Here is a 24,608-nt window from a genome sequence, read left to right as displayed (position 1 = left end):
CTTCTTTTATTGCCCTTACTCGGTCTTCCAATGGGTGTAAGCCCGACTCGTCTACTTTATATCCCAGGTACGTCACTTGTGGGACCAGAAAAACACATTTTTCTCTTTTCAGCCATACGCCTGCCTTTGCGAAATGCCTGAGCACTTCCTCCAGGTTCCTTAAGTGTTCCCTGTTTGGCCTACCCATGATCAAGACATCGTCCAAATAAATCGCCACCTGCGGTAGTCCCTGCAGAATATTTTCCATTGTACGCTAGAATGTAGCGCAGGCTGATGACACTCCAAAGGGTAGCCTAGTATAACGAAAAAGTCCCTTCAGGGTGTTGTCGTAGCGAACTTCTGGGCGTCCTTGTCCAGTTTTTTTTTAAATTAAATATTTTATTGAAAATTTTTGGTCAACCAACACAGTACATTGTGCATCCTTTACACAATATTATAACAACACAAATAACAATGACCTATTTTATAAACAAAAAATGAATAAATAATAAATAACAAAAATGAAAACTAGCCCTAATTGGCAACTGCCTTGTCACAAGTAACACTCTCCAAAAATATAATTTAACAGTCCAATATATAATTATCTGTAGCAACGACCTATACATACTATACAGTATATATTAACAACCCTGAGAGTCCTTCTGGTTCCTCCCCCCCCCCCCCCCCCCCGATCCTGGGCTGCTGCTGCTGCCTTCTTTTTCCCATTCCGTCTATCTTTCTGCGAGGTATTCGACGAACGGTTGCCACCGCCTGGTGAACCCTTGAGCCGACCCCCTTAGGACGAACTTAATCCGCTCTAGCTTTATAAACCCCGCCATGTCATTTATCCAGGTCTCCACCCCCGGGGGCTTGGCTTCTTTCCACATTAGCAATATCCTGCGCCGGGCTACTAGGGACGCAAAGGCCAAAACATCGGCCTCTCTCGCCTCCTGCACTCCCGGCTCTTGTGCAACCCCAAATATAGCCAACCCCCAGCTTGGTTCGACCCAGACTCCTACTACTTTTGAAAGCACCTTTGTCACTCCCATCCAAAACCCCTGTAGTGCCGGGCATGACCAAAACATATGGGTATGATTCGCTGGGCTTCTCGAGCACCTCGCACACCTATCCTCCACCCCAAAAAATTTACTGAGCCGTGCTCCAGTCATATGTGCCCTGTGTAATACCTTAAACTGAATCAGGCTTAGCCTGGCACACGAGGACAACGAGTTTACCCTGCTTAGGGCATCTGCCCACAGCCCCTCCTCGATCACCTCCCCCAGCTCTTCTTCCCATTTCCCTTTTAGTTCATCTACCATAGTCTCCCCTTCGTCCCTCATTTCCCTATATATATCTGACACCTTACCATCCCCCACCCCTGTCTTTGAGATCACTCTGTCCTGCACCTCTTGTGTCGGGAGCTGCGAGAATTCCCTCACCTGTTGCCTCGCAAAAGCCCTCAGTTGCATATACCTGAATGCATTCCCTTGGGGCAACCCATATTTCTCGGTCAGCGCTCCCAGACTCGCGAACTTCCCATCCACAAACAGATCTTTCAGTTGCGTTATTCCTGCTCTTTGCCACATTCCATATCCCCCATCCATTCCCCCCGGGGCAAACCTATGATTGTTTCTTATCGGGGACCCCCCCAAGGCTCCAGTCTTTCCCCTATGCCGTCTCCACTGTCCCCAAATCTTCAGTGTAGCCACCACCACCAGGCTTGTGGTGTAGTTCCTCGGTGAGAACGGCAATGGGGCTGTCACCATAGCCTGTAGGCTAGTCCCCCTACAGGACGCCCTCTCTAATCTCTTCCACGCCGCTCCCACCTCCTCTCCCATCCACTTACTCACCATTGAAATATTAGCGGCCCAATAATACTCACTTAGGCTCGGTAGTGCCAGCCCCCACCTATCCCTGCTACGCTGTAAGAATCCCTTCCTCACTCTCGGGGTCTTCCCGGCCCACACAAAACCCATGATGCTCTTTTCAATCCTTTTTAAAAAAGCCTTCGTGATCACCACCGGGAGGCACTGAAACACAAAGAGGAATCTCGGGAGGACCACCATCTTAACCGCCTGCACCCTCCCTGCCAGAGACAGGAATACCATATCCCATCTCTTGAAATCCTCCTCCATCTGTTCCACCAACCGCGTTAAATTTAACCTATGCAATGTGCCCCAATTCTTAGCTATCTGGATCCCCAGGTAACGAAAGTCCCTTGTTACCTTCCTCAACGGTAGGTCCTCTATTTCTCTACTCTGCTCCCCTGGATGCACCACAAACAACTCACTTTTCCCCATGTTCAATTTATACCCTGAAAAATCCCCAAACTCCCCAAGTATCCGCATTATTTCTGGCATCCCCTCCGCCGGGTCCGCCACGTATAGTAGCAAATCGTCCGCATACAAAGATACCCGGTGTTCTTCTCCTCCCCTAAGTACTCCCCTCCACTTCTTGGAACCCCTCAACGCTATCGCCAGGGGCTCAATCGCCAGTGCAAACAATAATGGGGACAGAGGGCATCCCTGCCTTGTCCCTCTATGGAGCCGAAAATATGCAGATCCCCGTCCATTCGTGACCACGCTCGCCACTGGGGCCCTATACAACAGCTGCACCCATCTAACATACCCCTCTCCAAAACCAAATCACCTCAACACCTCCCACAAATAATCCCATTCCACTCTATCAAATGCTTTCTCGGCATCCATCGCCACTACTATCTCCGTTTCTCCCTCTGGTGGGGCCATCATCATTACCTCTAACAACCTCCGTATATTCGTGTTCAGCTGTCTCCCCTTCACAAACCCAGTTTGGTCCTCGTGGACCACCCCCGGGACACATTCCTCTATTCTCATTGCCATTACCTTGGCCAGGACCTTGGCATCTACATTTAGGAGGGGAATAGGTCTATAGGACCCGCATTGTAGCGGGTCCTTTTCCTTCTTTAAGAGAAGCGATATCGTAGTGCTTCAGACATAGTCGGGGGCAGTTGTCCCCTTTCCTTTGCCTCATTAAAGGTCCTCGTCAGTACCGGGGCGAGCAAGTCCACATATTTTCTATAGAATTCGACTGGGAATCCATCCGGTCCCGGGGCCTTTCCCGCCTGCATGCTCCTAATTCCTTTCACCACTTCTTCTACCTCGATCTGTGCTCCCAGTCCCACCCTTTCCTGCTCTTCCACCTTGGGAAATTCCAGCCGATCCAAGAAGCCCATCATTCTCTCCCTCCCATCCGGGGGTTGAGCTTCATATAATTTTTTATAAAATGTCTTGAACACTCCATTCACTCTCTCCGCTCCCCGCTCCATCTCTCCTTCCTCATCCCTCACTCCCCCTATTTCCCTCGCTGCTCCCCTTTTCCTCAATTGGTGTGCCAGCAACCTGCTCGCCTTCTCCCCATATTCGTACTGTACACCCTGTGCCTTCCTCCATTGTGCCTCTGCAGTGCCTGTAGTCAGCAAGTCAAATTCTACATGTAGCCTTTGCCTTTCCCTGTACAGTCCCTCCTCCGGTGCTTCCGCATATTGTCTGTCCACCCTCAAAAGTTCTTGCAGCAACCGCTCCCGTTCCTTACTCTCCTGCTTCCCTTTATGTGCCTTATTGATATCAGCTCCCCTCTAACCACCGCCTTCAACGCCTCCCAAACCACTCCCACCTGAACCTCCCCATTGTCATTGAGTTCCAAGTACTTTTCAATGCACCCCCTCACCCTTAGACACACCCCCTCATCTGCCATTAGTCCCATGTCCATTCTCCAGGGTGGGCGCCCTCCTGTTTCCTCCCCTATCTCCAAGTCCACCCAGTGTGGAGCGTGATCCGAAATGGCTATAGCCGTATACTCCGTGTCCTTGTCCAGTTTTAACTGCAAGTAGGCGTGGCTCATGTCCAGTTTCGTGAACAAAAGCCCACCTGCCAATTTGGCATATATATGTCGTCTATTTTCAGGATCGGGTATTTGTCCAGCAGTGCGTATTTGTTTACCGTCTGTTTGAAATCTCCACAGAGACGTATCGAGCCGTCTGGCTTCAAAATTGGTACCACCGGCGCTGCCCATTCCGAGAACTGTACTGGTCTGATAATGCCGTCGCGCCGTAACCTTTCTATTTCGACATCCACTTTCTTCCTTAATGCAAAAGGTACCGGCCTGGCCTTACAAGATTTCGGAAGGGCTTCTGGGTCCACGTGCAAAGTTGCTTTGGCGCCTATAATTTCCCCCAAACCTTCTTGGAAGACCTCCCGGTATTTTTGGAGTACTCCACTCAACTGCCCGCTTCCACTCTGGAAAATTTTCATCCAATCTAAGTTTAGGTCTTTCAGCCAGTTCCGTCCTATTAAGTTCGGTCCGGAGCCCTCTACAATCGTCAATGGTAAGCTGAGCAATTGTTTGTCATATTCCACGGGTACATGAGTCATGCCTAGAACTTCCAGGGGTTCCCCAGTGTAGGTTTTAAGTTTTGTCGATGTTTTTGTTATGGTTAGTGGCTGGAGTCCATCTTTGATTTTTTAAAATGCTGCCACTCCCATTACTGATACGGCCACACCCGTGTCTATTTCCATTATTGTCGGCCGACCGTTCACCCATGGGGTAATCTTAATAGGTTCTGCTTTCTTCGTCGCAATATTATATAACTGTTCCCCTTCGGAGGAGGATGGGGCATCTAGGTTGTGTACTTCCCTGCGTCCCCACCTGCTATTCCTCTTTTGCCACCTCCTTCTAGGGTTTCTGTCGCTGTTACCCCACTCTGTCTGGTGCCAGAAATGGTCCTTCTCTGTTGGGGGAGCCTCAGCTGGTAGTTCCCTCTGTCTCCAGTTAGTCCTAGCAGACTTGGGGGCAGTTCTGGGGTTTTCCTTTGGCTCTCTGTTCCTCAGGCTTTTCCTGAGGGCGGCTATCTGGTAGCTGGACCCATTGTGGTAGTCCCTCTCCCAGGTATCTACCTCCATTGGCATGCCCTGTAGTTCCTGCGCCCCACTTGCTGCCTTTTCTAGGGACAGTGCGAGCTGTAACGCCCACCTGCAGTCTAGCTGCGTTTCCGCCAACAGGCGCTTCTGTATTTGGAGGTCATTTATGCCACACACTAACCGGTCCTGAAGCATTTCATTTAGCGTCGGGCCGAACTCACATTTTTCCGCCAGCCTTCTCAGGTGGGTCAAGAAATTTGTGACTGACTCTCTGTCTTCCCGCTTTGTTGTGTAGAATCTGTACCTACGCAAAATGAGGGGTGGTTTTGGGTCATAGTGCTCTTCCACCAATTTCGTTAATTCTTGGAAAGTTATCGTGTCCGGCGTATCGGGATAAGTTAGACTACGTATAATGGCGAAAGCTGAGAGTCCGCACGCCGACAGCAGTATAACCCATTTCCTTCCGTCCTCCGTTATCTCATTGGCCTGGAAAAAGTAACACATTCTCTCCACATACTGGGACCGGTCCTCAATAGTCGGGTCGAATGCATCCAACTTCCCAAAAAGAGGCATTTTTGAAAGAGCAAGGCTTACCCTCCGAGTGCGGCAGCTGGTCTCCGCATGGTTCTTTGTTTACCTCGTCGCCACTGTAATAATCCACAGGAGGCAGGGTCACCACACCAGTATATATTTGCAATAACTATATACAAGAGCAGCTCCAAACAGTGCTGCTAGCATTCCAGTCAACTTAAGACTGCCTCACAAAGCCTACACAGGTGCTTATATGGGCCCCCTCAATGAGCTATCATTGAGGGAGCTCATACTCCAATTGGCCAACCAATAATGCCAATTGGAGGTCATTACAGTGGCGCAGTGGGTTAGCCATGTTGCCTCACGGCGCCGAGGTCCCAGGTTCGATCCCGGCTCTGGGTCACTGTCCGTGTGGAGTTTGCACATTCTCCCCATGTTTGCGTGGGTTTCGCCCCCACAACTCAAAAAAAAGATGTGCAAGGTAGGTGGATTGAACACGTTAAATTGCTCCTTAATTGGAAAAAAAATGAATTGGGTACACTAAATTTATAAAAAAGAAAAAGAAAAAGAAATGTTTCAGCTGTCAGGGGGGAACGAACCAAGATATATGCAGTTCAAAAACCTCTTACTTATGGAAACAAGGACATATCCCCATGACCACCACAACAGTGGTTGTCAGAGGACCTACTGGATGCTGACATCTTAGTGAAGGTGAACTGCAGCGACCTGTATGGGCGACTACTTGGAAGGGTAAACACACTGTAGCTTGGGCAGCATGGTGGTGCAGTGGGTTAGCACTGTGCCTCACGGCGACGAGGTCCCAGGTTCGATCCCGGCTCTGGGTCACTGTCCATGTGGAGTTTGCACATTCTCCCCGTGTTTGCGTGGGTTTCGCTCCCACAACCCAAAGATGTGCAGGGTGGGTGGATTGGCCATGCTAAATTGTCCCTTAATTGGAGAAAATTAATTGGGTACTCTAAATTTATTTTTTAAAAACACACTGTAGCCACCTCAGATGGCCACCTGCAAAGGACCATGGGAATTATGGCCAACCCAGGAGTCAGACAGACTCAGAGCTTGTGTGTGTATTTGCAATCCAGAGAGCTAGACGTGATCGAAACCCCCACTCGTTTGCATTCTAATGGCCCATTTCCCTCGAACAAAAGAACTGTACTCAGGTAACCGATACAGATACAGACTAATCGGCGCCACTCCCTTTACTCAGGGAGCCCAAACAGCCAAGGTCAATGAGCGCTAAGGACATGCCCAGCCATCAAGGCACCCGCCCCATTATTGGCCAAAATCGAAGTCAGTGATCGAAGCTTGTCGAATTATTGGGTCCAAAGCTAAGGACCGCCCCAAAGAGCGCGAAATCCCAGAGGGATAAAAAGAGACACAGCCATGTGCTCGGTCTCTCTTGGATCCGGCCTATGCCAACCCAAGTGCAGCATAACGACCAGACAGACAAGTTCAAGACCAACGATCGCTACCAGTCAGTTGAGCCCAGCAGAAACAGAGCCACTTCTTCCACCCAGCCATGCAGGATCCGGGCAAAGGCCTTGTCTATCTGCCTAGAGCCGGTTGCCCTGAAGTTAAGTATAGGTTATTGTAGTTGTTAGGTGTAGTTTAACTTGTAGTGTTTTCTGTTGCATGTCGAAGTAATCCTTATGTGTAAATAAACCACCTTTGAACTTGAACTGACTAACTGGTTGTGTGGTCCTTTGATCGATATCCGGTAAAGCCTTGTGGTGGTATAATTTGATACCTGGTGACTCTAAAGAGCATCATTATTAATTGGCAACATTATTGGCGTCTCCGGTGCCGATTGGCAACAACACGACTGGATGAGACGAGAAAAATGAGAGGAGGACTTAGGGTTTGAAATAGGTGGAGACTCTGGAGCGAAGCATTGCACAGGGTCAACTCCACCTCCACTTGCGCAAGGCTAAGCCTAATGCAGCTGAAAGTGGTACACAGAGCTCACTTAACTAGAACCCGAATGAGCAGGTTCTTCCCGAAGGTGGAGGATAAATGTGAGTGGTGCCAAGGAAGCCCGACCAACCATGTTCTATGTTCCGGTCTTGCCCCAGACCTGTTGGGCTTTGGACAGCCTTCTTCGATGCAATGTCCAAGGTGGTGGGGATCAGGGTGGAGCCATGCCTGAGAGAGGCAGCCTTTGGTGACTTAGAACAGCCAGATCTCTTCATGGGGAGGAGAGCCTCCCTAAATGCCCACCAGTGAATCCTGCTCGACTGGTGATCAGCAGCACCACCCAAAGCTGCAGGCTGACTGTCCGACCGGGGGGGGGGGGGGCAGCAAACTTAAGATAGAATTGGGCCGCATGGTGGCACAGTGGTTAGCACTGCAGCCTCACGCGCCGTGGTCCCAGGTTCGATCCCGGCTCTGGGTTACTGTCCATGTGGAGTTTGCACATTTTCCCCGTGTTTGCGTGGGTTTCGCCCCCACAACCCAAAGATGTGCAGGGTAGGTGGATTGGCTACGCTAAATTGCCCCTTAATTGAAATAAATGAATTGGTACTTTAAATTTATTCTTTTTAAAACTTGAGATAGGATGAACTCAAATAGTTAGTTCATTTGCACAGATTTAAATGCAGGAGAGTAGCAACTTTGCCTCCTTTGCACTCATACAATAAAATAGGGCTGGAGAAAAGAAAGGTTTATAGGGCAAAGACCACAGAGAAACTAATTGTTGTTTCACACGAGTCCACAGTCCAGTACCAAATTCCAATGACATATTCTTTCACTGGGGATCAACAGGCTGAAAACTGCTGCTGCATTATTCACTTTTCCAGTGGAGTTGACTTCAAGTGAGAAGATAGATAAACAGAGATGAAGCAGTCTTATAGGCAATGTGCAGAAGTTCTGGTAGAAACAATGTAGATGCGACCAAATATTCAATCTCTGCACAGCTCCTTTTCTGTTCTGCTGCAGGTAAGATGGCAGAATGCGTTTTTAGTATAGCAAGGCAATATAACTGTTTCCACCAACTAGAGGTTCATATCACATGACTCCCACTTCTCCACTCTGGCTTTGACAAAGGATGTATATCCCTTTGTGTGCAACCCTGAAATTGTTAAATGTTCCAACCATAAAGACTCGAACGGAAGGTTGTAGGGTCCTTTGTTTTAGCAGATTAATAGGCTCCAGTTGGCCAAGGCTGGCTTATGAACTGCCGATGGCCATTCTATAGTCCTCTTTGAATTTGGTCTCTGCCACCCACGGGGGTTTATTAGTCTGTCTTTGGGATATTGAGGGATGGGTTTCTGTCATACTGTCTTTTGTTTGAGAGTCACAAACCGACATAGCTTCAGCTACTTTAAGGGGTTGGAACTTCACAGCTCCAGGGTCCCAGGTTCGCTTCCTGCTTGGGTCACTGTCTGTGCGGAGTCTGTACATTCTCTCCGTGTCTGCGTGGGTTTCCTCCGGGTGCTCCGGTTTCCTCCCACAAGTCCCAAAAGACGTGCTTGTTAGGTGAATTGGACATTCTGAATTCTCCCTCAGTGTACCCGAACAGACGCCGGAGTGTGGTGACTAAGGGATTTTCACAGTAACTTCATTGCAGTGTTAATGTAAGCCTACTTGTGACAATAATTTTTTTAAAATTTTGAGTACCCAATTATTTTTTTCTAATTAAGGGGCAATTTAGCCTGGCCAATCCACCCAACCTGCACATCTTTGGGTTGTGGGGGTGAATCCCACACAGACATGGGGAGAATGTGCAAACTCCACACCGACAGTGACCTGGAGCTGGGATTGAACCCGGGTCACCAGCGACATAGGCAACAGTACTAACAACTGTGCCACCGTGCCTCTCCAACTTGTGACAATAATAAAGACTATTATTATTATTTAAAAACATCAAATTCAAATCCACTGCACCATCCAATCTCAATTTCCCTTCAATAGGGCAGCACCGTTGTGCAGTGGTTAGTGCTGCTGCCTCACGGCGCTGGGGTCCCAGGTTCAATCCCGGCTCTGGGTCACTGTCCGTGTGGAGTTTGCACATTCTCCCTGTGTTTGTGTGGGTTTTGCCCCCACAACCCAAAGATGTGCAAGGTAGGTGGATTGACCACGCTAAATTGCCCCTTAATTGGAAAAAATGAATAGGGTATTCTGAATTTAATTTTTTTTAAATTCCCTTCAATGTGTGCGGTTAGAGATAGGACAGGGCCTATTTAATACCTGACACGTGATAGAACAGGTTCGAGGGGCCTACTTATACTCCTATGTACTCTGTGTCCCACAGACACCTATTCATGGCGGGTTTGGACATTTGCAGATTGGCCCCTAATGGCACAAGGTGTGAATCAGCAGTGACTGGCCATTGCCTGAATTAAATGTCTGCTCTTAAACCTGAGGATTTCTCTAAATTGAAAATTAAAGTCCTGACAAATAAAGCTGTCTTTAATAAAATTACCAGTCTTTCAAAAGAAGCAAAATAATTTTATTCAAGGTAAAAAATATATAATAATTTAATACAAAAAGGTATGCCGAGAGAGAGAGAGGAGCGAGCTGTGTGTGGGCTGCGAGTGGCAAATGAATGGGACGGGTGACTGGCTGGGCAGCGAGTAGGTCGGTGGGTGAGCTGCCCTCACTGGGTGTAGAGCATGTCGAGCAGTAGCTCCTTCATGTTTGCTGTTCCGATCACCGGCCTGAAGAAGAGCTCAGTGATGAGGCTGGTGCTGATGGTTTTCAAGGCGGAGACGGTGAGGAGAATCCGGGCAAAGCGGCTGCTTTCCCTGGGAGGCAGAGGCACCAGGAGCTGGTGCAGCGCGCGCTGCGCTTCCCGCTGGAGGCCCTCAATGTAGGCGGGCGCTCCGAGTCCAGGCAGGTCTGCAAAAAGACGGAGAGAGTACCACTCAGTCCAGACTCAAAACGCAAGCAGAGAACAAGACACATACACGGCAGAAAGTGAGGAAGCAGCAGCCCCGGAAATGCTGCATGTCCGGCAGCAGCTGTCAGTGCCGAGCCTACTTCACAACTCGAAGCAGCCTGGATTCACTTAGCGTTTCCAGCATGTTTTGTATCGAGAGCTATTTTCTGCATGCCACTCCTTTGATCGTGACCATCACCTGCCCCCCCCCCCCCCCCCCAAATCCCCACAACAACCTCAATCCGCGGCTGGATCACACAAATAAACACAGAAAAAGCTGGAAAATCTCATCAGGACTTTGCAGTATTCTGCTCATAGTCACACAATTCAGGTTTTTTTTTAATCGGGTGGATTTCATAGAATTTACAGTGCAGAAGGAGGCCATTCGGCCCATCGAGTCTGCACTGGCTCTTGGAAAGAGCACCCTACCCAGGGGCAACACCTCCACCCTATCCCCATAACCCAGTAACCCCACCCAACACTAAGGGCAATTTTGGACACTAAGGGCAATTTATCATGGCCAATCCACCTAACCTGCACATCTTTGGACTGTGGGAGGAAACCGGAGCACCCAGAGGAAACCCACGCACACACGGGGAGGATGTGCAGACTCCGCACAGACAGTGACCCAAGCCGGAATCGAACCCGGGACCCTGGAGCTGTGAAGCAATTGTGCTATCCACAATGCTACCGTGCTGCCCCAATTTTGGCGGGTTCTATATGTCTGTCATGCTGAGCACAGGGCAGCCAGACCTCAAGTACTGGAAATTTCTTGAAAGGACCCAGGAAAAGGGAGGGGTAAACCTTTGGGAGATTCTGAAGTGGATAAATATAATCACACCATCCATTCATGCGAAAGTTGAGCATATCCCCTGATTGAGGGGCCCCCAGATTTGAAAAATGAAAATCGCTTATTGTCACAAGTAGGCTTCAAATGAAGTTACTGTGAAACGCCTCTAGTCACCACAATCCGGCGCCTGTTCGGGGAGGCTGTATGGGAAGCTGCTGGCCTTGGTCTGCTTTACAAGCCAGCTGTTTAGCCCACTGTGCTAAACCAGCCCCTCAGACTCCTGGCTCCTGGATTTCAGACTGCTGGCTGGTGCTCAGGCTGCTGTTAACATGTTACTGAGTTGGTAGAATTATTGCCGGGGTCTGGTGTAAGGGGTCATTTGTGGTGGACACTGTGTAAAGGGCGCATCATTACAATTCCCTTGCTCCATTACACACACTGGAATGAAGAGAGAGGCTGTTTAGTTACCGGGGTTGAAGAGGATTGCTCCTTTCAGGTACGCGTACTCCTTGGGGCTTAGGCGTAGTCCCCAGAATTTGTTCAGGCACATTTTTATTCTCTGTACACCAGCAAGTGTGGGCTGCCTCCTCTCCTCTTCCCGTGTCTTGATCAGGCCCGGCCCACTCAGCAGGATTCTCCTCAGCATGCTGTAGCCCGGGGTCTCTGTCACCTCGAAGCTCACTCTCTCCTGAGCCAGACCCAACAGAAACAGCGGGAGCCAGCAGCTCTCCAGCAGCAGCAGCTGGTCTGCCCTGGGGAGATGGTGGAAGGAGGGGAGGTTCCTGATAAAACTGACTGTCTTTACCAACACATCAGACACCGCCTGACACGTAACCTGCGGAGTCTTTAAGCGAACCGTCCGCCTGGCTTCACTGAAGCAGCTATGATGTGAGGACTCGTCGCAGTCCTGGAGGTCTCCTTGCTGGCTCAGGATGGTGTATAAAATCGCACTCTGTCTCTTCCCGGTAGCACAGTGGCATTTATCGAGCAGAACATCTACACAAGCCATAGCCGCCCTCAGTGCCAAACCAGAATCACTCTGAATTTAGCACGCTGGCAGTACTGCTGAGCAGTTCAACTTAGTTTAAAGTGCTAATTTTAACGGGAGACCAAAATCCCTAACTCCTAACACCTCAAACAATTGCTTTTGGAGCTGTGCTGTGCGGGAGCTGATTGAGAGTGGATCAGATAATCTCGCTTCCACAGGCACCAACTGAGCTGTTTCCTCCTAAAGACTACTTATATTCCGTTTCATTCAGTGACTGGGAGTGACCTTAACCTTAAAGAACACGCAACTTTCATTGAAAAACAAGCCTACGCTAATTGGCCAAGTGGCTTGTCTCTATGGTGCAGGTCAGCAACAGATACGTATTTTTTCAATGAAACAGCAGGTCAGACCGATGGAAGTGGCTTATCACTATTACCTGATGCCATGTACACAGACTTTAAACCCAATGCACCAAGGACTACAAGAGGTCATTAACAGAGCGGCAATCAGGTACACTCAGTTACAAAACGTGATATCGGGCTTTCGAATGAGATAAGCAATTGTTTGTAGCCTTGAAGGAAAGGAGCTCACAAACAATTTTACCCGATCGCTGCATTATTAATAAAACAACTGCTCTCAATAAATGTTTCAATCTGTTGTAAATTTCAAACGAGCTCACGAGTAACGCCAATACAGTGTTGAGTAAATGCATTGCCAAGGATTGCACTGAGCGCACGGTCCGGAAGGTTCCGGGCTCAAGCCCACCCCATGTTTTTAATTCATCTCCAATGTGGCACTTGCTGTGGCAAAGCAGCCAACGTCAGCATTGCTCTGCTGGAGTAGAGACAAACTGGATTTCCACTTTTGAGCACTTTCTCGGCAGGTAGATAGGTTTTTGTTAGATTACAGTATCAAGGGATATGGGGCAAAGGCCGTGTTGGTGTTGAGGTACAGATTATCCGTGTTCTAACTAAATGGCAAAACAGATTTGAGGAGTTGAATGGCCTCCTCTATTGCTAGCTCCCAGTCTCGACTGGAAAATGCCAATGGCCAGAATTGATCAGAAAATATTGATTGACCCCAAACTCATAGAGATGAATAACTGTTACCACAATGAGAATCTAGTTTTTAAAATGCCACTGTGCAAGTGAAGCGAGCCATGTAGGACAACTGGTTATCTAATTATCTGGAGAACATACTGACATACGAACATATGAACATACAAATTAGGAGCAGGAGTAGGCTACTCGGCGCCTGAACCCTGCTCCGCCATTCAGTAAAATCATAGAATCCTTGCAGGTCAACCCATCGAGTCTGCACTGACCTTCCAAGAGAGCACGCCAACCCAGACCCATTACCCTGCCCTATCCCCATTACTTCACCTAACCTTTGGACATTAAGGGGCAATTTAGCGTGACCAATCCACCTAACCTGCCCACCTTTGGACTGTGGGAGGAAACCAGAGCATCCGGAGGAAACCCACTACAGACACGGGGTGAACTTGCAAACTCCACACAGTCATCCAAGGTTGGAATTAAACCCGAGTCCCTGGTGCTGTGAGGTAGCAATGCTAACTACTGTACCACCAAGAGGTTACAATCAGATCATGGCTGATCTGATTGTAACCTCAACCTCACATTCATGCTTAGCCTCTATAACCTTTCACCCATTGTTAATTACAAATCTATCTAGTTCCATCTTAATCTGCTTTCATTGCCTTTTGAGGAAAAGTTCCAGAGATTCACGAACCTCAGAGAGATAAAAATTCTCCCCATCTCTGTCTTCACCCATATTACTCTGCACCTCAGAACCCAGCTCTTTCTCACCATTTAGATGAGCTTCTTTTTTATTTTTCCTATCAAAATGGCTAATTTCACATCTGTCACATTGTACGCCATTTGCCAGATTTTTGCCCCCTCCAGACCACATCAAAATAGAAATCAGGGTGTACCAAAACACTTCACTGTTGTAGGGCTCAATTCAGCCAAATGGGCGAACACATTTATCCACATGTATCCCAGCGCTCGCAGTGCCGAGAAACATGGCTGTACAACAACTCGCTGTATAAGAACCCTCATTGGGGAATGTGCGGCCTACAGCGCTGAGGACCCAGGTTTGAATCCCGGCCCCGGGTCACTGTCTGTGTGGAGTTTGCACATTCTCCCCATGTCTGCGTGGATCTCACCCCCACAACCCAAAGATGTGCAGGTTAGGTAGATTGGTCATACTAAAGTGCCCCTTAATTGGAAAACGAACTGGGTACTCTAAATTTACTTTAGGAAAAGAAATCTAGTGCTAGGAAGTATATAGGTAACTAACTTATTTTAATTTAGGAAATATTTATTTTTAAATTAATTTATGAATTAGTTCTGTAAATGGCAGTTGGAGGGGTAAAATGCTTTACTTGTGAGATGTGGGAGGTCCGTGAAGCTTCCAGCATTCCGGACAACTACATCGGCAGGAAATGTACCCAATTGCAGCTCCTCACAGACCGAATGGATCGGTTGGAGCAGCAGTTGAATGCACTTAGGAGCATGCAGGTGGTGGCAAGCATCATAGATGGAGGTTTTAGAGATGTGGTTACACCCAAGGTGCAGGAAGATAGATGGATGACTGCTAGAAGGGGCAGGCAGTCAGTGCAGGAATCCCCTGTGACTGTCCCCCTCTCTTACAAGTATACTGTTTTGGATACTGTTGGGGGATGGTCTATTTGTGGAAAACAGCAGTAGCAGCCAGAGCAGTGGCACCACAACTGGCTTTGTTGTTGAGCAGAGAGGGACAAAGCATAGAAGAGCAATAATTATAGGGGACTCCAGATGGTATGTTGCCTTCCTAGTGCCAGGGTCCAGGATGTCTCTGAATGGGCAGAAAACATTCTGAATGGGGAGGGTGAATAGCCAGAGGATGTGGTACATATTGGTACTAATGACATAGGTAGGAAAAGTGATGAGGTCCTGCAGCAGGAGTTCAGGGAGCTAAGCAGAAAGTTAAAAACAGGACCTCTAGAGTTGTAATCTCGGGATTATTCCCTATGCCACATGCCAGTGAGGCGAGAAATAGGAAGATAGTACAGCTAAACATGTGACTAAACAGCTGGTGTAGGAGGGAGGGTTTCAGATATCTGGACCATTAGGATCTCTTCCGGGGCAGGTGGGATCTGGACAAGAAGGACGGGTAGCATCTAAACTGCAGAGGCATAAATATCCTGGCCGCGAGTGTTACACGGGAGGGCTTAAAATAGTGTGGCGGGGGATGGGAACCGGAGCAAAAGGTCAGAAGGTAAAATAACTGAGGGGGAACTAGAGAATAGGGCCAATAAGACTCAGAGGAAGAGCAGGCTGGGCGATGTTGCTGTTCACAGCAGGACTGGTGGTCTGAAGTATTTGTTTCGATGTGAGAAATAGGTAAGGCAGATGAACTTGGAGCTTGGATTAGTACTAGGAACTATGATGTTGTTGCCATTATAGAGACTTGGCTGAGGCTGGGACAGGATTGGCAGCTAAACGATGTTTCAGGCAGAATAGAGGGGGAATGTAAAAAGGAGGGGGAGTTGCTCTATTGGTTAAGGAAAATATCACAGCTGTACTGCAGGAGGACACCTTAGAGGGCTCATGCAGCAAGGCAATATGTGTAGAGTTTAGGAATAGGAAGGATGCAGTCACAATGTTGGAGGTTTACTACAGGCCTCCCAACAGCCAGCGGGACATGGAGGAGCAGATATATAGGCAGATTTTGGAACAGTGCAAAAGCAACAGGGTTTTTGTGGTGGGTGATTTTTTTAACTTCCCCTATATTGACTTCGACTCACTTAGTGCTAGAAGCTTGGATGGGGCAGAGTTTGTAAGGAGCATCCAGGAGGGCTTCTTAAAACAATATGTAAGTAGTTCAACGTGGGAAGGGGCCATACTGGACCTGGTATTGGGGAATTAGCCCGGCCAGTTAGTCAAAGTTTCAGTAGGGGAGCATTTTGGGAACAGTGATCATAATTCAATAAGCTTTAAGGTACTGTTGGATAAAGATAAAAGTAGTCCTTGGGTGAAGGTGCTAAATTGGGGGAAGACTAATTATTAAATATTCAATATGAACTGAAGAAACTAGATTGTGGGTGGATGTTAGAGGGTAAAACAACATCTGGTATGTGGGAGGCTTTTAAATGTCAGATGATAGGAATTCAGGACCGGCATGTTTCTGTGAGGAAGAAGGATAAATATGGCAAGTTTCGGGAACCTTGGATAACGAGGGATATGGTAAGCCTAGTCAAAAAGAAAAAGGAAGCATTTGTAAGGGCTAGACGGCGGGGACAGATGAAACCCATGAGGAATATATGGAAAGTAGGAAGGAACTTAAACAAGGAGTCAGGAGGGCTAAAAGGGGCCTTGGAATGTCATTAGCACGCAGGATTAAGGAAAATCTCAAGGCTTTTTATACATATATAAAAAGCAGGAGGGTAGCCAGAGAAAGGGTTGGCCCACTCAAGGACAGGAGAAGGAATCTATGCATGAAGCCAGAGGAAATGGGCGAGGTACTGAATGAGTACTTTGCATCAGTATTCACCAAAGAGAAGGACTTGGTGGCCGATGAGTCTGGGGAAGGATGTGTAGATAGTATGGGTCATATTGAGATCAAAAAAGAGGTGTTGGGCGTCTTGAAAAACATTAAGGTAGCTAAGTTCCCAGGGCCTGATGGTATCTACCCCAGAATACTCAGCGAGGCAAGGCAGGAAAGTCCTGGGGCCTTGACAGGAATCTTTGTATCCTCTCTGGCTACATGTGAAGTCCCAGAGGACTGGAGAATAGCTAATGTTGTTCCTTTGCTTAAGAAGGGTAGCAAGGATAATCCATGAAATTATAGGCCGGTGAGCTTTACGTCAGTGGTAGGGAAATTATTGGAAAGGATTCTTTGAGACCGGATTTACTCCCATTTGGAAGCAAGTGGACATATTCGCGAGAAGCGCATGGTTTTGTCATCAAGGGGAGGTCATCTCACTAACTTGATCGAGTTTTTCGAGGAAGTAACAAAGATAAGTGATGAAGGTAGGGCAGTGGATGTTGTCTACATAGGCTTCAGTAAGGCCTTTGACAAGGTCCCTCATGTCGGACTGGTACAGAAGGTGAAGTCACATGGGATCAGAGGCGAGCTGGCAAGATGGTTACAGATCTGGCTCGGTCATAGAAGACAGAGGGTCGCAGTGGAAGGGCGCTTTTCTGAATAGAGGGCTGTGACTAGTGGTGTTCCACAGGGATCAGTTTGTAGTATATATAAATGATTTGGAGGAAAATGTAACTGGCCTGATTAGTAAGTTTGCAGGTGACACAAAGGTTGGTGGAATTGCAGATAGCGATGAGGACTGTCAGAGGATACAGCAAGATATAGATCGGTTAGAGACTTGGGCAGAAAGAAGATGGCAGATGGAATTTAATCCGGATAAATGTGAGGTAATGCAATTTGGAAGGTCTAATAAAGGTGGGAAATATACGGTAAATGGCAGAATTGTTAAGAGTATTGGCAGGCAGAGGGATCTGAGAGTACGGGTCCACAGGTCCCTGAAAGTGGCAATGCAGGTGGAGAAGGTAGTCAAGAAGGCATACGGCATGCTTGCCTTCATCGGCTGGGGTATTGAGTATAAAAATTGTCAAGTCATGCTGCAGCTGTATAGAACCTTAGTTCTGGTCGCCTCACCACCAGAAGAATGTGGAGGCTTTGGAGAGGGTACAGATGAGGTTTACCAGGATGTTGCCTGTTATAGAGGGCATTAGCTATGAGGAGAGGTAGGATAAACTCGGTGTGTTCTCACTGGAATGATGGAGGTTGAGGGGCGACCTTATAGAAATCTACAAAATTATGAGGGGCATGGCCAGAGTGGATTGTCAGAAGCTTTTTCCAAGGGTGGAAGAGTCAATTACTGGGGGACATTGGTTTAAGATGCCAGGGGCAAAGTTTAGAGGAGATGCGGGAGGGAAGTTTTTTTACACAGAGGGTAGTGGGTGCCAGGAACACGTTGCCAGAGGAGGTGGTGGGAGCAGGTACGATAGTGACTTTTAAAGGGTGTCTTGACAAATACAGGAATAGCATGGGCATAGAGGGTTATGGGCCCCAGAAGTGTAAACCCTTTAGGTTAGATGGACAGCATAGATGGTGCAGGCTTGGAGGGCCAAAGGGCCTGTTCCTGTGCTGTACGTTTCTTTGTTCCTTGTTGTCCTGGGGGTATTGATTCCTATGTGTTGGGATGTGCTGGATTAGGCCGGGCACGGGGCTGTGGCTGGTATCCTGTTGCGCCCTGGAGCTTGGGATGTCCCTCCACAAAGACACTTATTAGGGACATCTGAGAGGCTGAGGATTGCTTCTTCGGTGCATGGGGGCCTGGGGTTGAGCTGAGTCCTGCGCTTTGGTTGATATCCTGTTGGCCCCACCTGGTTGAATGAGCAGCTTGTTCTCTTCTTCATTAATGGGTGATCGACTTGCGCTAGTGAAATATGGAACCATGGTTGGGTCCTGATCCTTTGTTACCCTATATTTACATCTGGTAGCTCTTCTATCTTTCTGTTTTTCTTGGGAGGCCCAGTAGGCTTGCTCATAATCCAAACATATTGTTGCCAGTCCTCTCTGTATGGAATGATGTTGGTTCTGTTCTGGGCCTGAGACTGGGGTTAAGTTGCATTGTGTGGTATATATGTAACTCCTCTCTAAAACTGGGGGTTTTGCACATTTTCTTTGTTTTCTTTTGTAAGGGTGAGTGTAAGGAATCCGTGAATGGTTCCTGCATGAGTGCAGATGGGTCAGGTATTTGAATAAAGTCTGTAGTGTGCCGTTGATGCCTTTGCTGCTGCTAGAGTTGAGGAAGATATATATTTGTGCGCGCCTGAACATGGCGTGGAAAATCTATTCTGACCTGTCGTGGTAGTTGCGAGCAGAATGGCGTGGGAAGCTGTGCACCATTTTACCATGTTTTCCAGGCTTCATCCGGTTTCTCCCTTGGTCTCTGCTGGGGCTTATAGAGGCATCTAGCTATGTCTAATGAGCCAGTTCTATGTATCGGGCCAGTTATAATGTTGTTCTCCTGTCCTCCTCTGTAGTCACGTATGCCATTTTTTTCCTTGCTTACTGCGATGTATTTATTTTGTAATTTTGTTGCGTTGTTTGCAAAAATGTAAAACCTTAATAAACATAGTTTTAAAAGAAACCTGCTCAAAATTTTCCTTGTTGACCAAGCTTTTGGTCATCTCACCTAATATCTCCTTATGTGACTTGGTGTCATATTTTGATTTGTAAAAAATATGTATTTTATGAAAGATTTAATAATTTTTTAAAATATAAATTTAGAGTACCCAATTCATTTTTTCCAATTAGGGGCAATTTAGCGTGGCCAATCCACCTACCCTGCACATCTTTGGGTTGTGGGGGCGAAACCCACGCAGACACGGGGAGAATGTGCAAACTCCACATGGACAGTGACCCAGAGCCGGGATCGAACCTGGGACCTCGATGCCGTGAGGCTGCAGTGCTACCCACTGCGCCATCGTGCTGCCCTAAAGATTTAATAATTAACACACATGATCTAAACTACAATACAACTCTGAAAATGGTTCAAACATGGTACATTTGTCGTGCTAATAACACAAAAGATCAGAGAAAAAGAAAAACAAACAACAACAGCTACAGCCAATCCCCCATAACGCCCCTAGTTCCACAACCAAAATCTGCCTCCCCCCCACATCTGATGGTAATTAACTCTTTGAAGTGTGAGATAAATGGCTGCCACCTCAGGTAAAATCCCTCGACTGATTCCCTAATGGTGTACTTGACCTTTTCCAGGCATAAAAAGTCCATATGGTCACCCAACCAGGCTGAGGCACTAAGTGGAGCGGAAGCTCTCCATCCCAACAGAATTTGCCTTCAGGCTATCGGTGAAGCAAAGGCGAGAGCACCCGCTCTCTGTCCACAGCCTCAGCGAGTCAGATACCTTGAAAATGGCCACCGAAGGACAAGGCTCCAGATCGATGTTAAGAACCACTGATATGATGCTAAAGAAGGAGACCCAAAAGCGTATCATCTTTGGACACAACCAGAACATGTGAGTATGATTGGCGGACCCACGAGAGCACCGCTCACACCTGTCCTCCACTTCAACAAAAAACCCACTCATCCTAGATTTGGTTAAATGAGCTCTGTGTACCACTTTGAGTTGTATCAGGCTGAGCTGTGCACAAGATGTGGTGGTATTTACCCTACAAAGGACCTCATTCCACAATCATCTTCGGCTCAGAGGCCGAAGAAGGTGAGAGCCTGCCGCATGTTAGCCGACAGTTGCCACCCCTTCACTAATCCTGGCTGGTCTTCTGCAACTATACCTGGGACACATGGCTCTAAACGCAAAGCCGACACCTTAGCCAATACCTTGGCATCCACATTCAGCAGCGAAATGCGCCTATAAGAACAACACTCTGTGGGGTCCTTATCTATAAGGTGAGGGAGATGGGGGCCTGTGAAAGTGAATCAGGCAGGGAACCTTAAGCTAAAGCATCATTAAAAATATCCATCATTAATGGCACCAGCTGATCTGAAAATTTTTGTTAACTCAACAGGATACCCATCAGGGCCCGGAGCCATACCCGGCTGTATCAACCCAATCGCCCTCAGCACCTCCTCCGAGCCTAGGGGGGCCACCAACTCCTCCCTACTCTCCCCCTCTACTTTCGGAAGGGCAACCTGTCTAGAAACTTCGCCATGTCCGACACTCCCTCCGGAGGTTCTAACCTATAAAGATCCATATAGAAGTGCTTTATAACTTGTTTGCCAGGAACCCATTTTTGCCAACCGGCCATCCTTCGGGACCCACACCGCCGACCTTCATTTTATAAATTAAAAAAAAAAATTTAGAGTACCCAATTCATTTTTTCCAATTAAGGGTCAATTTAGCGTGGCCAATCCACCTAACCTATGTCTAGTCTTCAAAGTTGGCACGTGGCGCAGTGGATAACACTGGGACTGCGGTGCTGAGGACCTAGGTTCAAATCTGGGTCCTGGGTCACTGTCCGTGTGGAATTTTCACATTGTCTGCGTGGGTTTCACCCCCACATCCCAAAGATGTGCTGATTAGGTGGATTGGCCATGCTAAATTGCCCATTTATTGGAAAAAATAAATAATTGGGTACTCTAAAATTTTAAAAAAATGTTTAGTCTTCAAATATCTTTGAAGTTTTGAGAGTATTAAACATTCATTTGCCAGTGCTTCCCTGCATTTAACACACATGAACTTTGAATCCTGATTTGCAGTGGAATAATTAATAACTCATATCTCAAATAATCACCCTCATGATGTTTTGTTCCTGTTTTCAGCTTCTCTTTCATGGGTTGTTCACCAGAGGCCCAGAAATTCTCACCAGCACTGCTGGCAGCTGCAAAATGGAGGAATCTCTCTTGCGCCCAGAACACGTGACGTCAGTGCACGGGGCGGTGACCTGCTCTTTGCTGCCGCTCTTGGTGGGAGGACTCAGTCGTTTTCTGAAAACAACCGGCCCTGGACAGTACGCTGACGTCATGAGGAGGCTGTATGCCCCACTGGGCTCTGGGCATGCACACTGCGTGATCAAGCACGCATGCATGGGATGGCTGACAATCTAACAGGCCCATCGCTGCCGGGATTTTTAAAGGCCGGTTGCGGCAGTCGGGCATTCCTCCTGCGCCGTGACCGAACGCAGCGACCATCCTGAAACCTGCCCGTGCCCCTGAATTTGAAAACCCCTGCTATAGAAAGCCTCAAATGCTGCACTATGAAGCTTCCCTCGAGTCCTTGACCTGTATAATCTCCTGGGCGATCACCTGCCTCCTCAGCTGATGTGCCAACAGATGGCCTGCTTCTCCCCATGTTCATACACTAGTGCGTTGCAGCTGTCTCACAGCTTTTCCATCGGATACCAAGTCAAACTGCATTTCGAGTTTCTTCCTAGTTGTAAGCAGCTCCGGGGTAGGGTCCTCCGAGTGCAATGATCTGTTTCCTGGATCGCCCCCACCAAATCCTGTCGTTCCGCCCTCACTGCCCTGTCTATGTGCACTTTATACGAGGTTACCTCTCATCACCGACTTAAGTGCCTCCCATAACGTAAAGGGAGGGACTGATCCATTCCTGTTAAACTCAATGTTGACTCTTCAATGGCCACGGCTATGCGTTCACAGAACCCCCTCTCCGCCAATAGTGCCACATCGAATCTCCATGGTGCCCACTGAATGGGATCTGTCCTCAGCTCAAGGTCCACAAAATGTGGTGCACGGTCAGAGATTACTATCACCGAACACACTGCCTTTCTGACCCCCCGGGAACAGGGATTGCACAACAAAAAAATTGTCCCTCCTTGGCACGTGTGAAAAAAATGAGAATTCCTGATCATGTAGGTGCAGGAAACTTCACGGGTCTACTCCCCCATCTGCTCCATGAAGGTCCGAAGCACCGTCGCCATCCCTGAGAGATCTTGAGATTTAGGCATTGATCGATCCATTTTGGGTTCCAGTACGCAATTGAAGTCCCCCTACCAAGACTAACTGGTATGTATCCAAATCAAGATAGAGGGCAGCAAACCCTTAATAAATGCCCCATTGCCCCAGTTAGGGGCATATACATTTACCATAACTATCAAAGTATATTTATCCACTTCAGAATCTCCCAAAGGTTTACCCCTCCCTTTTCCCGGGTCCTTTCAAGAAATTTCCAGTACTTGAGGTCTGGCTGCCCTGTGCTCAGCATGACAGACAGATAGAACCCGCCAAAATTGGGGCAGCACGGTAGCATTGTGGATAGCACAATTGCTTCACAGCTCCAGGGTCCCGGGTTCGATTCCGGCTTGGGTCACTGTCTGTGCGGAGTCTGCTCATCCTCCCCGTGTGTGCGTGGGTTACCTCCGGGTGCTCCGGTTTCCTCCCACAGTCCAAAGATGTGCGGGTTAGGTGGATTGGCCATGATAAATTGCCCTTAGTGTCCAAAATTGCCCTTAGTGTTGGGTGGGGTTACTGGGTTATGGGGATGGGGTGGAGGTGTTGACCTTGGGTGGGGTGCTCTTTCCAAGAGCCGGTGCAGACTCGATGGGCCGAATGACCTCTTTCTGCACTGTAAATTCTATGATAATTTATGAAAGACTCACTTACTATCACAAACCTACCACTGGGATCCACCACAATTTTGGTGGCCGATAGGGCATTTGCTTATTGATCAGAATTGCTGCAACTCGGTCTCCGCCATCGAAGCCCAAGTGGAACAGGTGCCCTGCCCACCCCCTCCGGAGTCTGGTCCGATCTCGCACCCGTAAATGGGTCTTTTGCTAAATCACCACATCAGGGTTTAAGTTCTTCAGATGAGGAAAACCTCTTCATCTCTTCACCGAACCACCCAATTCCCTTATGTTCCAGGTGACCAGCCAAATTGGGGGTTTCCCACCCCTCCTTCCTTCTGGAATCAGCTATATCCATCGACAGGGAAAAACAAATACAGCTTTAAGAGGCATTGGTCATGGTGGCACAGTGGTTAGCACTGCTGCATCACGGCACCGATGATCCATGTTTCAACCTGGCCCTGGGTCAATGTCCATGAGGAATTTGCACATTCTCCCTATGTCTGCATGGGTCTCACCCACACAACCCAAAGATGTGCAGGGTAGGTGGATTGGCCACATTAAATTGCCCCTTAATTAGAAAATTAAAAGAAAATAGGCATTGATCAACGATCCTCCCAAGATGGAAGCCAACCCCATCTCAGAAAAACACAAAGAATGTTCTAGATCAACCATCATCCAGCTTATCCCTCCCCCTTATTTCCCTCCAAATCCCCAAACTGGAACCAGGCCCACAGTTTCAGCAGTCTCCCCGCTTCTCCAACCCTGACACTAAGCACGTCAAACCAGATTGAACTGGTTTTACGGCTGCAGCTCCTCCCCTACCTCACTCCCATTCACCAGCATTATACACTGCTAGTAAGGTAGCCCCCACCAGAACAATGAAAAAGACAAAAGCATTGCCCAACACGAGGATCAACTATTCCTGAAAAGAAAAAGGGGACCCATTAACCATATAACATAGAAAGCCCTCATCATCTCCACTAACAGAGAAAACAAACTTCAACAACAGAATATCAACTATATACAGTATATCTCCACCACCCCTTCAGCCCACAAACAGCAAAGAACACCTTTAATTTAATTGGACTCCAGTCCATGTTTGTTAATAAAGTCCTCCACCTGCACAGGTGTCTTGAAAAATAAGTCCTTAGTCTCATGTGTGACCCACATTCTCGCCAGGTACACCACTCCGAAAAGAACGCCCTTCCTGTAGAGAGCGGCCTTCATCTTGTTTTTTAAATTTTTCAAATTTTCTAAAATAAATTTAGAGTAGCCAATTCATTTTTTCCAATTAAGGAGCAATTTAGCGTGGCCAATCCACCTAGCCTGCACATTTTTGGGTTGTGGGGGCAAAACCCACGCAAACACGGGGAGAATGTGCAAACTCCACACCGACAGTGACCCAGAGCCGGGATTGAACCTGAGA

General features: G+C 47.9%; 1 protein-coding gene and 1 long non-coding RNA gene across 2 annotated transcripts; one reads left to right on the top strand and one right to left on the bottom strand.

Moving 5' to 3' along the window:
* Positions 1–9,851: 9,851 nt before the first annotated feature.
* nr0b2a (nuclear receptor subfamily 0, group B, member 2a) lies at positions 9,852–12,273 on the bottom strand. The gene is made up of 2 exons (XM_072500976.1): positions 11,561–12,273; positions 9,852–10,262 (listed from the first exon to the last, which is right to left on the bottom strand). The coding sequence occupies exons 1-2, from the start codon at positions 12,099–12,101 to the stop codon at positions 10,021–10,023; spliced, it is 783 nt and encodes a 260-aa protein (XP_072357077.1). The 5' UTR covers positions 12,102–12,273; the 3' UTR covers positions 9,852–10,020.
* A 38-nt stretch (positions 12,274–12,311) lies between these two features.
* LOC140414373 (uncharacterized) lies at positions 12,312–23,053 on the top strand. Its single transcript, XR_011943514.1, has 3 exons — positions 12,312–12,590; positions 19,893–20,151; positions 21,417–23,053. It is a non-coding gene; the product is annotated as an uncharacterized lncRNA (long non-coding RNA).
* The last annotated feature ends 1,555 nt before the right edge of the window (positions 23,054–24,608 follow it).

The sequence above is a fragment of the Scyliorhinus torazame genome, chromosome 1 (assembly GCF_047496885.1).
Source record: "Scyliorhinus torazame isolate Kashiwa2021f chromosome 1, sScyTor2.1, whole genome shotgun sequence".
In the NCBI taxonomy this organism is placed as follows: domain Eukaryota; kingdom Metazoa; phylum Chordata; class Chondrichthyes; order Carcharhiniformes; family Scyliorhinidae; genus Scyliorhinus; species Scyliorhinus torazame.
Note: the sequence above shows the minus strand (reverse complement) of the source record. Positions and strands in the feature narration are given on the sequence as shown.

Coding starts and splice junctions, on each gene's coding strand:
- nr0b2a (XM_072500976.1), bottom strand. CDS start 12,101: ATGGCTTGTGTAGATGTTCTGCTCGATAAATGCCACTGTGCTACCGGG. Junction 10,263..11,560: donor AGCAATCCTCTTCAACCCCG/GTAACTAAACAG, acceptor GTCTTTTTGCAG/ACCTGCCTGGACTCGGAGCG.